Source organism: Acipenser ruthenus, chromosome 7 (assembly GCF_902713425.1).
Source record: "Acipenser ruthenus chromosome 7, fAciRut3.2 maternal haplotype, whole genome shotgun sequence".
Taxonomy (NCBI): domain Eukaryota; kingdom Metazoa; phylum Chordata; class Actinopteri; order Acipenseriformes; family Acipenseridae; genus Acipenser; species Acipenser ruthenus.
This window is the reverse complement of record NC_081195.1, coordinates 60,459,198-60,472,801: the sequence shown is the minus strand read 5'-3', so window position 1 is coordinate 60,472,801 and position 13,604 is coordinate 60,459,198. Positions and strand designations below refer to the sequence as shown.

The 13,604-nt window shown below is 34.3% G+C and overlaps 1 protein-coding gene across 27 annotated transcripts in view; it reads right to left on the bottom strand.

Annotated features, from left to right (window-relative positions):
* Nucleotides 1-1,664: 1,664 nt before the first annotated feature.
* Nucleotides 1,665-13,604, bottom strand: part of LOC117415093 (neuronal cell adhesion molecule-like) — an 88,609-nt gene continuing 76,669 nt past the window's right edge. For 11 of the 27 annotated variants that reach the window (XM_059027466.1, XM_059027463.1, XM_059027470.1 and 8 more), the window contains 7 exons: nucleotides 11,859-11,924; nucleotides 11,218-11,340; nucleotides 9,926-10,084; nucleotides 8,400-8,531; nucleotides 7,759-7,837; nucleotides 4,733-4,744; nucleotides 1,665-4,061 (listed from right to left, as the gene is read on the bottom strand). In XM_059027466.1, the coding sequence (XP_058883449.1) occupies nucleotides 3,827-4,061; nucleotides 4,733-4,744; nucleotides 7,759-7,837; nucleotides 8,400-8,531; nucleotides 9,926-10,084; nucleotides 11,218-11,340; nucleotides 11,859-11,924 (806 nt within the window). In that variant the 3' untranslated portion in view covers nucleotides 1,665-3,826. The remainder of the gene's footprint in view (nucleotides 4,062-4,732; nucleotides 4,745-7,758; nucleotides 7,838-8,399; nucleotides 8,532-9,925; nucleotides 10,085-11,217; nucleotides 11,341-11,858; nucleotides 11,925-13,604) is intronic. The other 16 variants (XM_059027477.1, XM_059027480.1, XM_034025057.3 and 13 more) reach the window with 5 other exon arrangements.

Here is a 13,604-nt window from a genome sequence, read left to right as displayed (position 1 = left end):
TGCAATGTAATTCTGTCTAAAGATTGCTTTTTATTTGCAATACCTAAAAGGCTCAGTGTTTTTTGGCTTACAAACTTCTTTCCAATTAAAGTTAGATGCTTTTCTGATAAGAATTTATGTTGTAGACAACTTTTCTAATTTAATTAAATGAAATGCTCGCTTCTGCTGCCAGGTTCTTATTCATTTCTATAATATAATGAAGTAATGGACATTACACCGTAAACTATTTTTTCTGTTACCAAAAGGTACTTTTCATTAGTTAATATTAAAAAATCACTCATTATAGACCTTGAATTCAAAACCGCTGATGATCAATGAAAGTCTTGGGTCAGTTTCTGCTCTCAGTGAGTCCATCAAAGCCACTAAAGGTGAGGGTGAGTGTTTAAAAGCCTGTTACCTGCAAAAACTAAAATCTTGTTAGACGGGCTCCCATCTCTACATTCTCATTCCCATCATCAGTGGGAAAACCTCAAATAAATCTAGCTGGTTCTATCAAAGAACCATGCATCTCTGCCGCATATACCTTTCACTTAAAGGGTGTTTGCACCTTGTACAAGGGAAGAAAGGTTTTAGGGTCACATGTGACAAGTCCCTCAAATGAATCAATTAATCACTAGGCAGTCGAATGGAAACATCTGCCATCAAAATACATACATAGAAGTCAGAGGACAATGATAAGTGTTCAGGAGCAGGAAGTCCTCAGCTAGATGACTGATTACACCACCGATATCTTTGGAAATTCTTAAAGTGGTAGATTAAGCAAAACGATTCAAAGTGATGCAAAAATTATGCACTGTTGAAACAAGTGTAATGGGTATTTCACTGATGGAGCAATGCTTTAAAACTGTGAGTCAAACATAGATGATGAGGGGCCTGGATAGGATGAGCAAGTAATTTAAAAAATATATAATCAAGCATGAATAAAAGAGAAGCGCTTGTGTACTTTTAGAGACGTTTCCAAACCCATACAAGACTTGCATGTTACACAGAATGTGAGATATGAGACAACAATGCAGCAGTGTGGAGTAGTGGTTAGGGCTCTGGACTTCTGACCGGAGGGTTGTGGGTTCAATCCCCAGTGGGGGGCACTGCTGTTGTACCCTTGAGCAAGGTACTTTACCTAGATTGCTCCAGTAAAAACCCAACTGTATAAATGGGTAATTGTATGTAAAAATAATGTGATATCTTGTAATAATTGTAAGTCGCCCTGGATAAGGGCGTCTGCTAAGAAATGTAATAATAATAATAATGTGGCTTAAATGACAAGGAGTTTAGCTTCCACTGCTATAAAGATTGGTAATCAAACACTACTTGTTTTTTTGTATAACTGTATATCTTTCAATTAGAAAATGTTCCAAGTGTATTACAGGGAACATCTGTATAGTCTTCGTTTGATTTGTTAAGTTTTGGAAACCCCATATGATTGTTGTATGCAGTACTGTATAGATAGTATAATGTAAGACATACGGCAGTACACCTACTAAAACTCTGTGACAATAATACAGGAGCATCCAGAGAAACACACCCTATGACAGGACTGGCACAATAAACCTTACTGATAGTTTTTTGTTTGTGGGGGTTTGCTTTTCCAAAATCTGAAAGCTTTTTCTAAAATACCGAGGTCAGTCATCTCATAAATTGTAAAATAAAACACAAGTGAGAAATCAGAAAAAGTGATAGTGAAATTCTGAAACCACATTTATTTTTATATATTTTTTAATACAAAATCTTTTGCAATAATAGAGTAACCAGCCTTTCATGCACAGGTTAGTTTAGCATCCACAGTTATAAGAGTATCATACCTCTCTTACATCAGTAGCAAAAAAAAAAGAGGGGGGGTTAAGAAATCAGCTGCTGGATGTGCTGTTGCTTTTCTGCAGGTCTTCTTTGTATTGGTTGGTTTTCAAAAAAGAAAACAGGAAAGGAGAAACTGGTTCCCCTTGACAAACAACATTATTTGAAAGTTGCACTGTGCCTAACTTCTGATTTTAAGCTTGTGAAAAACATTTGAAAGGCTTGCAGTTTGTGAGTAATAATTTACGAAGTTCACAGCAAACAAAATTGTATAGTAGATAATATTCACTGCAATTCACTCCACTGGCCATATCATTTCATACACAGTACATGTTAGGCTGTCTTCTAATTTCTTCAGGCCTTAATGAGTCTACAGCAGAATAGGCTATATTTACACATTCAACAACATCGACACGTAAAAGCATAACATTAAACTTAAACTTGATGCAAGTCATGAAAACCAAATTATGAAATCCTGTAGTTTCAACCATAAGGCTATTACATATTCTATAAGTACTTTAACACTAATCTATTTTATGCCACATTTAAATTTGTACCTTTGCAAAATGTCTTTAGCATGTTGTACCAAAACCATTTTTATTTTATTGTATGCAACTGAACACACATGCCCTACAAGTAAATGGAGGAAACCGTAACATTTATCAGAAAATGTTAAGTGCTTAGAATATATTTATAAAATGGCAGTGAATTAGTTCCTTAGAAGCTGCCAGATATACGAATAGCAGATAATAATCCTGAAGGTTCTGTAATCAGGGTGTCTAAAACTGAGGCATATTGGTAACAAAACATGGTTATACTGTATATTTACAGAACATCATGAGAAGTGATATCTATCCACATCCTGTAAGAGACTTTTAAGAAATCCCCTGCATTGCCATTACACAATACAATTGTATTTGTATTTTATGGTTTGAACTTGTATATATTCCCCCATAACTTGCAGTACCCAACTCAAAATGTATTCATTTGTATAGTAGTCTATGAAAAACACTGTTCACAAAGGCACTATTTACTGAAGGTCACTCACAACACTGGAGAATGCAAATCTGTGAAGTTTTAATTTGATGCCCCTCTAACCTTAAATGTAAGTACCGGTAAGATAAAAAGAAAAACAAACAACTTTTCATATCACTGTTCACATAGTCAGCTGGAATGTGAAACAGACAAAAGCAATGCGAAGTTATGTTAATGGTTTTTTAATATTTTGATACATGTAGCATGTTGAGTATCCTTATTAATTAGTGCATTTGCAATATGAAATAAGTCAGACATACAAAACGTCCTTTAAAATCTAAAAACCTATTATCTTATATATGTAAGACTGCTGAATGCTTGAAAAGTGAAGGTGACTATAGAGTACTTATACACTGAGAACAGATGCATATACATATTTCCCCAATTTTGAGTCAATGATTCTACAGGTTGTCTTTTGTAAATACTGTATATACAAACAGCTCTTGTCTTGCAAAAAATACATATAATAGCTATACATTTAATCACACTTTTCACAACAATGTCCACAAAGACATTGATGCTTTATATAATACCAATATAACACTTTGACAACAAAACTAAAATGCATATCCAGTAATTGAGATGCACTGTATAGTCTAAAATGAATCCACTGTTTTACAGTATACACTGATCTGTCTGTGTTAAGTGCGGCAAACGTTGCAGCTGTTTCTGTTCTCATGCACTATTAGAGAAGCTGATGAAATATGCATTGGGATTATGTAGTTGCCAATTCATTGTATATATTTTGACAAAAAATGATGTATGCAAAGCATAAGACGGTGGTTATACAACCCACTTTCTTTACCTCACACATTAGGCAGCCTGTGTGCACTTGGAGTACAAATCCCCCCTATTGCTTTAATGATCATTCGTAACATTAAACATCTTTCTCTATTTTCATACAATATGTGCAGGGGATGGCAGGTCACAGTGTACATGGATCAGCCTGTAAGGTAAAGGTGTATACAGCCACTTGAAAAGTTTCTATTTCCCCAAGTTACACAAAGGAGTTCATCGCATTAACTGGAGAAGGGGCCTCAGAGCTCTCATTGCCTTCTGCAGTTTCTTTTTCTTTCTTTCCACTATACTGTCCAATAAAAGAGCCATCTTCATTGAACTGGCCGTCTCCTCCTTCACCGTAGTCAACTAAACTGTCATCACTATCCTCTTTTTTTACAGTCCCATTGGATGGGGTCCGGCTTCCTTTTAAAGGTTTATGGTCCTCTGTGTCACTAGAAAAAAAAATAATAGTCAGGCATTATATCTGTAAAACACAAATACAAATCTGTAAAGATTTATTTTAGTCCAAATAAAAAGCATGCCACTGATGCCCTTTGCATGTGGATTTTCTTCTCGTGTAGCTTGACAATCAAATCTAGTCAAAATATACACTGTGATGAATCTGACTTATTTACTAAGCCAGTAAACTGTGATGTTTTATGCAATGGTTTTATGAATTTGCTGGCAGCTTGTTCTTCTTTAACACATTTTTATATTTACTTGTACTTATTGTTTTTTAATATGACATACATTGGAAGACTAGAAACACATAAAGAAAATGAATTAATAATAATAATAATAATAATAATAATAATAATAATAATAATAACAACAACAACAACAACAACAACAACAACAACAACAACAACAACAACAACAACAACAACACATCCTCAGCCAAAGTAACTGCAAAAACAGAAAGCTTTTTATGCTGACAGTTAGTCTGTGTTAACCTTTAAAAGTGGAATAGCCAGTGATGGTTCATGGCAGTGAATGAGAAATGAAGAATAGTTAAGTGAGCATTTAAAAAGTTTTCCATGGGGCAAAAAGATTAAGCAAACACCACTGCCTTTCAAGTCGTGTGTATTAATTATGCATGCCAGGCTTGCGGATACCATCTTACCTTTCAAGTGACCTGTATGTTCCGTTAAAAAGAATGCAGGAACAACAAATGAAAATTGTCTAAGAGGAAAAGCAAAGTCTTATTCCTATCACTCATGACAACACAATCTGCCACGAAATGCCACAACCAGGTAATAACATGCTGTAGTAATACTGAAAGTAGCATTTATAATTACATTTAAAAGACATATTCTGATTGATCAGTCTCACTTTATGTGAATGAACACAATGCTAATGTCATTGGGACCTTAGGTGTTTAGTATTTAGTTAATTTGTTAAACTGTACATACTGTGGAGATTTTACAAACAAAAAAAAAAAAACGTTAATGTTGGCTGTTTTTCAAACTGTTTCAGTAGTGAGAGTAGCTAAGGAAATAAGTAAAACAAAAACTAAAAAATATCCTGCATTCTAGACTTTGTATAATAACGCAAAAAAATAAAATAAAATAAAATATATATATAAATTTGAATGCGATACATTCTTGATGAAAATGCTCCCCCCCCCCATGACAATCTCCAATACTGCCCCCCAATCCCAATTATAGCTGGCTATTATGCACGCTCAGTGTGCTTTACCTCCATAGTTTTATCTGCCTGTTACATTCGGAGCATGCTAAAGTGTGGGCTGTAAGCTACATCACAGGAAATGGCTCAACTTCAGGATCCTGGATTGGTCTGAAGCTCAACTCTTAAGCCAGAGAATACGTGATGTTAAAGGGGAACTGTAAGGCAAATTAATATATACCCATTTCAATAAAAAACATGTTAAATAAAGCTTTTCACGCATTTTCAGCCTTTCAGTATATCATATAAACACCATTAAAACAAATTAACATTGAATGTCGCACTTTGTGTGACGTCCTGTCGTTGACTCGCTCTATAGTCACACATTCTAGTATTCTATTGAGCGCATGTCCTGTTCCTATATTATGTAGCCATTGTTTTGTTATGGCCGCCCTTTGTTGCTTTAAAGGCTTTGGCACACAAAAATGCTTTTTGTTACTGTTTTTTCTTTTGTTATTTTTGCACCCGAACGCTTTGCATTCTGACATAATTCACCCTGCAGCGTTCACTGGTGTGGGTGTCTGTCAACGATATGACGTAACACTGGCACCAGAAAGGTTCCAATATGGCGGCAGCCTGCATTTCCAGCTGACCCAGAAAGCTGACACAAAAATTGAAATACTGGCCAAACACTTCACTTTGTAACAAAATTGGCACAGCGAAACGCATTTGTTATATATATACAGAGCATTTAGAGAGCCTTGTTATTTTGAGTACAGTTCCCCTTTAACTGTTTCTTGCCATGCCCCAATCAAACACAAAACCCTGAATACAGCCTCCACAAAATGGTTCCAATAATTACACTATAGCTGTTATCAACCGTTAGGTGGTACACACAGCTAAAGGGTAACAGATGGCATTAGCTAATATTCCTCAGACTCACACTCAACAGACACCACTGTTTAAAATGTGGTTGAAATTCAAAGATGACCAGGTTGGTGTAACTGGGAATTACAATACAAACTCATTCGACCATCACAAAACTAGACACTCCTCCTGCGTTATGTTAAGAGCTAAAAGCAGCCATTTCTTACCACTGCAATTAACCTTAAACTGAAAACTATTTCAATTGTGTGTCAGAGCGTGTTTGCATTTACAATTACGTTGGAAAACATTCCAAAATGATTTAACAAGGTGACACAAGAGAATTACAGTAAAGTCAAACCAAACAAAATTTGTGCGTTTCATTTATTTATTTCTTTATTAAACAGCAAAATTAGGAACTTTAAAAAGTTATTGTTTTTCAGACCAAGTGAATTGATGTTGGTATCAATTCAAAAGGTCATGTACACAGCTGAATTCTGAGAAAGGCACCTGATGGTACATGTTGTGCCTTGTCACAGTAAGTCATTTTTAAAAAAGTACTCTTTAAATGTTCTAATTTATCAGTAAATTACTTGTGGATTCCAAAATGTTATTTTTCAGCAGAGATTTTTTTTTAGCAGCCTATCATTTTCAATTGTGCTTTAAGATTTATTACATTTTAATCAGCCATTCCTCTGAAAATGCTTGCACTAATATTAAACTGTACTCCAGTAGCCATACAAAATAGATCAACATACATTTGTCAATAGCACGTATGTAACTACAGTATGCACTGAATATAAAACACTATTGAAATATATACTATATAAAAAGCAATATAATATTTAAAAATGAGAATGCTGTATAACTTCATCATAGGATCACAAAAAACAGGATCCAAAAAAAAAAAAAAATGCAATTATTACAGAAGAAAAAGGTGTGACAACAATACAAAGATATCAGTATTTGGAAAAACAGCCTTAATATATGGCAGACAAAAGGACTGCGAGTATTCAAAAAGATTATATATATATTAAAAAAAGAGCAGGTCCTCAAAAATACGAAAGAAAAAAATCACCACTGAGAGTTACTTAAAATTGTGTTTTATAACACAATTAATTAAAACATTTTTAAAAATGGTATTTCCATTTAAATAAATATAATAAAAAATGAACAGCTAACATAAATGTAACAATGTAAATGAAAACATGGATTGCATTAAATTGTATTCAAACCTACATACTGTAAAGCTTTTGTTTCAAAAGCTGCTTGATAAAAAACATAAATCCACTTCAAGCTTAATATCGAGCAAACGCAGAACACTGACACTGCTTCTCCAATAAAGCAACACTGTAAATACACTCAATGTACATGAAATACACGTTACCCGACACACAATACAGCAAAATACACCATTCCTTGGCACCTCTGTGCTTTGTTTCCATTACTTTAATAATGCCCTGTGTGTGGTAGTGGCTTTTTTAATTTTTTTAACAGTCCACTTTGAAGTCAAGTCCAATGTTGTTATTTTTTTCACTTACAGACGTAGTTTAAAGATGGTTACTTCTCAGCAATAAATAATGTGATGGGCACCACTCCAGACCAGCTGGTACATCTTCAGCAGAGCATAGCAGTCGTTAAGGGTAAGTGGGTTCTCACCTGTATTCACCGAATGTTCCATCATCGTCTTTCATAGGCTGAATTTCTGGATCAGGGTGGGCATCTTCCTTTTCTTTCACTGCAAAATGACATGTGCAGATACTTAAAGCAAACCAAATCAATACTATTGTTTCACGCATGTACACTAATTAATTAATGCATTAATTTAAAGGACTGTAATCACCTGGCGAAACTACCAATACCAGTACATGGTTGTACAGTATTTAATTTACAGCTGTAAATTAAAACAGTGGATCTCTGTATATCCCTGTTCAATGACTATATGTTGTTAATAAAGTACAAAAAACAGTCAATTTTAAAACTGTTGCCACAACATGAATTTCACATTCAGTGAAATATTATACATATACCTATACAATATTTTAAGGACTAATTGTACCTATTAATTATCCCATGATATGTGCTCTTCATCCTCATCCATTACCTCCTCTGCACTCCTAGATATACTGCATTCCCCCAATAACCCCAATAAGAACATATATCATGAGATAGTACACAGATTTTTAAAACATGTATTGCGGTCTTTTAGAGCTGCCAGGTTGCACGGTATGTTGTTGATTTTGTAATATTTTTTTGTTAACCACAACTATCAGTAGCAGACATTCAACAATGAAACTGACCTGGGTATTTACCACCTTTGTTTCTCTTGACGAAGCAAAAAATCAATAAAACCAGGATTAGAAGGGCAATCGCACACATCAAACCAATGAACCATCCTTGGGTGGCAATATCTACTTGTCGACTTGCCATTGCTGAAGACAAAACAAAGAAAAAAGGAAAATGTGTGAAAATGCTGATTGAAATATGCTGCAAAAGACACAAACAACTTCCCATAAAAGACAATTTACTTGACAATCATTACGTTAACATATTATAGACAATAACACTTAACAGAAGGTAAGTAACTTCATACACCTCATCCTGCATACTGTAGTAAACACACATTTCAGTCTTACATACATTCAGTGTAAACATCCCATCAGATCATCTGAGTCAAGTGTTAAGAAGTGCACAGTGGACAAACAAAAAGGTGACAGGTTAATGAATGCAAAACCAACATAAGAGGAGACATCAAGTAACATGCACAGATTCATGCTGGGAAACACAAGGAGTGCACAGGCTGATACATGGAAAGAAACATCATATTATATATAAGCAGCTTCCTGTATTCTGTGATTTCACAAATTAGTGCAAGTTATGGGACTTTAAGGGTTTTTGAAAAAAAGCTCAGAATAACTGGGTTCAGATGCACGAATGATTATGTGTCCTACCCGCATATTAATTCAGTACCATCAGGAAAAAAGGCTGACGATCCGAGATGAACGCGTAAGCTGCTGATTCCACAGCATCCACACACATTACACAGAAAACAATCCATTAAAAACCCAAACAAACCAACAAACTATAGACAGACTCGTGGGAGAAGAAACAAGGCTTTGAAACTGTTCAATGGCCCTCACGAGAATTACTAATTAATATGTGTTTGAACTGCAGAGTCTTTCTATAGTAGCAATGGTGTACAGTGCTCCCTTGCTATACAGCTATCTGATTTACACATTATTGAAAATAGTGATTGCACAGCCCTTATGCAGTATAGTACACGTCCTAACGGTGAATTACAGAACTGTGAACCAGTGAGATAGCACTGAATATGTATGTGTATCAGCTTTATGTTGACCGCTTCTATGTTTAGCATACACATTATATTTAAGAGCATTGTTGTTTCAGCCTAATATATCAAAAAATAAATAAAACAATAAAAAAAAACATCCTTAATTTCCTTCGCAAAGCCTGTGAGATGAATATGAATACCCTTGTCACACAATGGTAGCATGCAGAAAACTGATTCCAGTGCATACAGTATCATTGCAAGCCCTCTACACCTTACATATGTTATTGTTTGCTTTGCCCCTCAAGAGGTTCACAAAAAACACATTTTTATTTATACAGTAAATGATCAATGCAGACACGTTTTAATAATTCATTTGTTGTGCCAGTTTGGATGGCGACCTTGTCAAGAATTCCTTAGTGAAGACTGAAACATGCAAAAACGCAAAAAAAACCCAAAAATCTACTAAAAGTAAAATGATATATAATGCAGACAATGAGGCAGGATTTGTTCATTTGACAGGGTGTTCTGCCTCACCTGGATCAGTTTTAAAAACTTCTTCTGTACTCTGAACAGGTTCATCAGAATGACCCTTAGCAACAACTCTCACTTTATATGTGGTTCCTGGCATTAAGCCTTTTATCACAAAGAAGGATTGAGTGCCATTTACAAACTCTTTTTTCCAGTCTTCTTTACCTAAAAGAATTTTAGGAAGACAATGAATCCGAAACAACATTTGGTTCAATAGATGAAGCAGTAGTGAAAATGATGGTGAAATCATGCACCTGTAGTTAATCCACATGCAGATTATTTGGCATTTATTATAAAGCTCTTTTTTTCTTTTAGAATTACTCTTTCAGTCTTTATAAAATATGACTTCAGTAGTTGTTAATTTAATTAGTAAAGCTTTAATTTCTTGTTAATTATGCATTCTGTTAATATGATCACATTACAATATAACCAATGCTTTTCATTAAACAATGCCTGCTTGCTGATTTCAGTCATGCATTTTCCAATAAAGCAACACCATCTTCCCAATATAATTAAGCACTTTTTATAACCTCAGTGAAATATTATTTAAAAAAGCAGTTTGTTAATACTAGCCTATATGCATGATATTAATAATGCACTTTAAGGGAGAAACATATTTAGTATGTTATATGTTAGCTGTTATTATTATTATTATTATTATTATTATTATTATTATTATTATTATTAAGATATGTATGTTATACCCACTGAGGCAATATCTCATTTAGTGGGCTGTCCAGTCCATTTTCACCTGCATAATGAGGATTTTTATTTAATGTATTGAAGTAAAAAAAAAAAGGATTTCAGGATGATAGTTCAAATTACTTAATACATTTAGTAATTTTGAAATGTTAAATTCCTAGTTTAACTACAGTATGTCTGTATACAGGGTGAATTTTAGTGGCCATAAAAATGATCAATTCAAAAGTATTTAGTTTTAATTTTCTTTTTTTTCTCTATTCATATTTACAGGAAATTATGTCATCTTAGCGTGAGTGTGAGTTGAACAGCTAGGGTGCTTTAAGATGCTGAAATAAAACACAGGTGTCGGTTCCCTCATATTTTTTTTTTGTTACTGTTATCTTTACAAACATAAATGCTTATAAAACGTCAATGTAACAAGTGTTTTTACATTTTTGTTTTTGTTTATGTAACTGGTAAACTAGAACTAAAAAGTCAAAATTGCAATACTGTCCGGTAAAACAATGTCTTTATTTTTGTATGTATGACTGGTTATATTTACTGGTTATATAAAAGTTTAAGATTGCTATAGAGGAACAAGCAAAATATGTTCTTACTGTCTTCTACCATATATTCAATATAAAAGCTCATATCAGGTCCCCAATACTCCCAACTGATATTTGCAAAGTCCTCCGAAGCAGTTGTATTAATGTTTCCAAATACTGGACCAACGGGGCGGACTGAGTATGCAATAAAAAAAAAACACATATTATGAAACTAATAGTATACTTCAAGAAACAATCACAAACAGCTTAATCAGCATTCCTTATTTTATATTTTTAAAAAATGACTACACCAACTACAGTACCAACACAGATAAGTAAAAACATCATATTGTATCTTAATCAGAAAAACAAAATTAAAAGACATGATCAGAATTACTGTAGACGGTTTTGTAAGAGTAACACAATAAGACAGCATTCTCCAAGAAAAAGATAAAGCTCTCAATTTTGTCAACAAAACTTGTCTACAGGTACTCCAAGATTAATGTTTACCAGGGTCTGTGAAACCAGCAAATCGCCAAAAAAAGGAAAAAAAAAGAAAATGTGTGTATATGTTAGGATGCCAGGTAGAAATATGACCCGGTCAGTTTGGGGATAATTGTGGCACGATCACATCGACTTGGGATCCTAACATGTACATTGATTAACCCTAGAAAGTGACAGTGATAAATAGCTTCATCAAGAAATGCCAGTACCCTTGTGGAATGTGGGATGGAGAGTATGCACTGGAAGGGAAGTTGCAAGAGGGGGTTCTGAATACCCTGGAAGAACATGGGAAGGGACAAAGAAGAAGGTAAACAACAGAAAAGACACATACAAAGACAGGTCATAGTCAGGTTCTCAAAATGGGCCAAACAAGAACTAAGTTGTAAAATACAGTCATTTTTAAAACCTGATACCGGTATACTGGTCACTAAATTACTTTAGGAAATTCACAAAGCGTTTTACTCGAAAGCATAATTTTGTTTTCTGAAGAGAAAAGCACCCTGTTCATGCTAAAAAAAAACATGTATTATGTGTATTACCCTGTTCAATATCCTATCCTGTCATGTCTACTAACTATTCCAGCAGAAATTGCTTCCGAAAAGACTCCTTAGAGCTGACTCTGGGGAAGTGAGGTGGGGAAGTATATTACTGTTGCACCCTGCACTGAGCCTGTGCAACACTGATATACCTCAACAATCAGCCTTGAAGAGTCTTTTGAGAAGCCAGTAGTTAGTAACCATGGCAAATAATGTAAGCACAAACAACAATAAGGAATCATACAGAACACATACCATAGGATATTATGCAGGTAATGCATCAATATATGGACAAAGAAGATGATATGAGTCCTAAATTGTTATTTCATACGGCTTTGTGATTTTCCTCCTATCTGTGCATGCTAAGAGGGGTCAAAAAGTCTTATGTCCCTCTTCAACATTCCACTACCAGGTTTAGCAAAACTAATACTTATATGGCCGCTTTTGAAAATTGTGCCGACAGTATACAATCACTTGACAGGCAATTAAAAGCATTATTAAGAGACAAGAGAAGAATAGAATTTGTAACTGCATCGTCATGCAACATTTGAAATTTCATGCAAGTTACAGTACATAGTTAGCAAGCATGAGAAAATCAACATCAAGTATTAAGCCAACAGAAGTGAAAATCAGAAACAGGCCTAACATTCCTAATGATCAGTTCAATACTAATGATCTAAGAACACGTACAGAAGCATAAACAGTCAAACAATTTGGGGGAAAAAAGTGGTTCCATGCAGAAACTATAATGTGCCACAGAGTTCTTATGTGAAGTTTTATTTAAGGATAAAATAGTCTGTTTCATTAGCAATGTTCTGTGTTGTAGACTGTAAAGGAATACTGTCCCTCTGAATCTGCATAACATTTCCTTTTTTCATCTGTTTATTATCATATTATGGGCTCCATTCCAACATATTTTTAAGGTTTTTTTTTTTTTTAAAGATTGTTATCAGACATTCTCTTTGGATAAAAAGTGCTTTGAAAACTGAAAATAAGCTTCTCTCAAACAGTTTTTTTTAATTAACCAAAAAACAATTAAATATATTCCTGAAAGCAATCCTTCAAGTTTTGTCAAGTAGGGCCCTATATGTGTAATAATGATGTATTACAGTTTCAGCACTTCTGGTTATTTGACATGTTTAAGGAGCATATTTGACCTTTGTGGCAGTCTGTAAATAGAGCAGGTGATGAGACCAGTATAGAAAATGACCACAGTGACACTACAGTGGTCATTTTTATACCTCGTTACATGTTCTCTACCTTCCTTAGACTGCTGGGGAGTTATTAATAAACTATTTACTCTGATAAATGGTGAATAAAAACACAGGGGATAGATAGTAAAGAAAATAAATGAATATCACGCAAATTCAGAGAGTAGTTCTTTAACAACATGCTCTTTAGGTTTAGTCGTTTACCAAA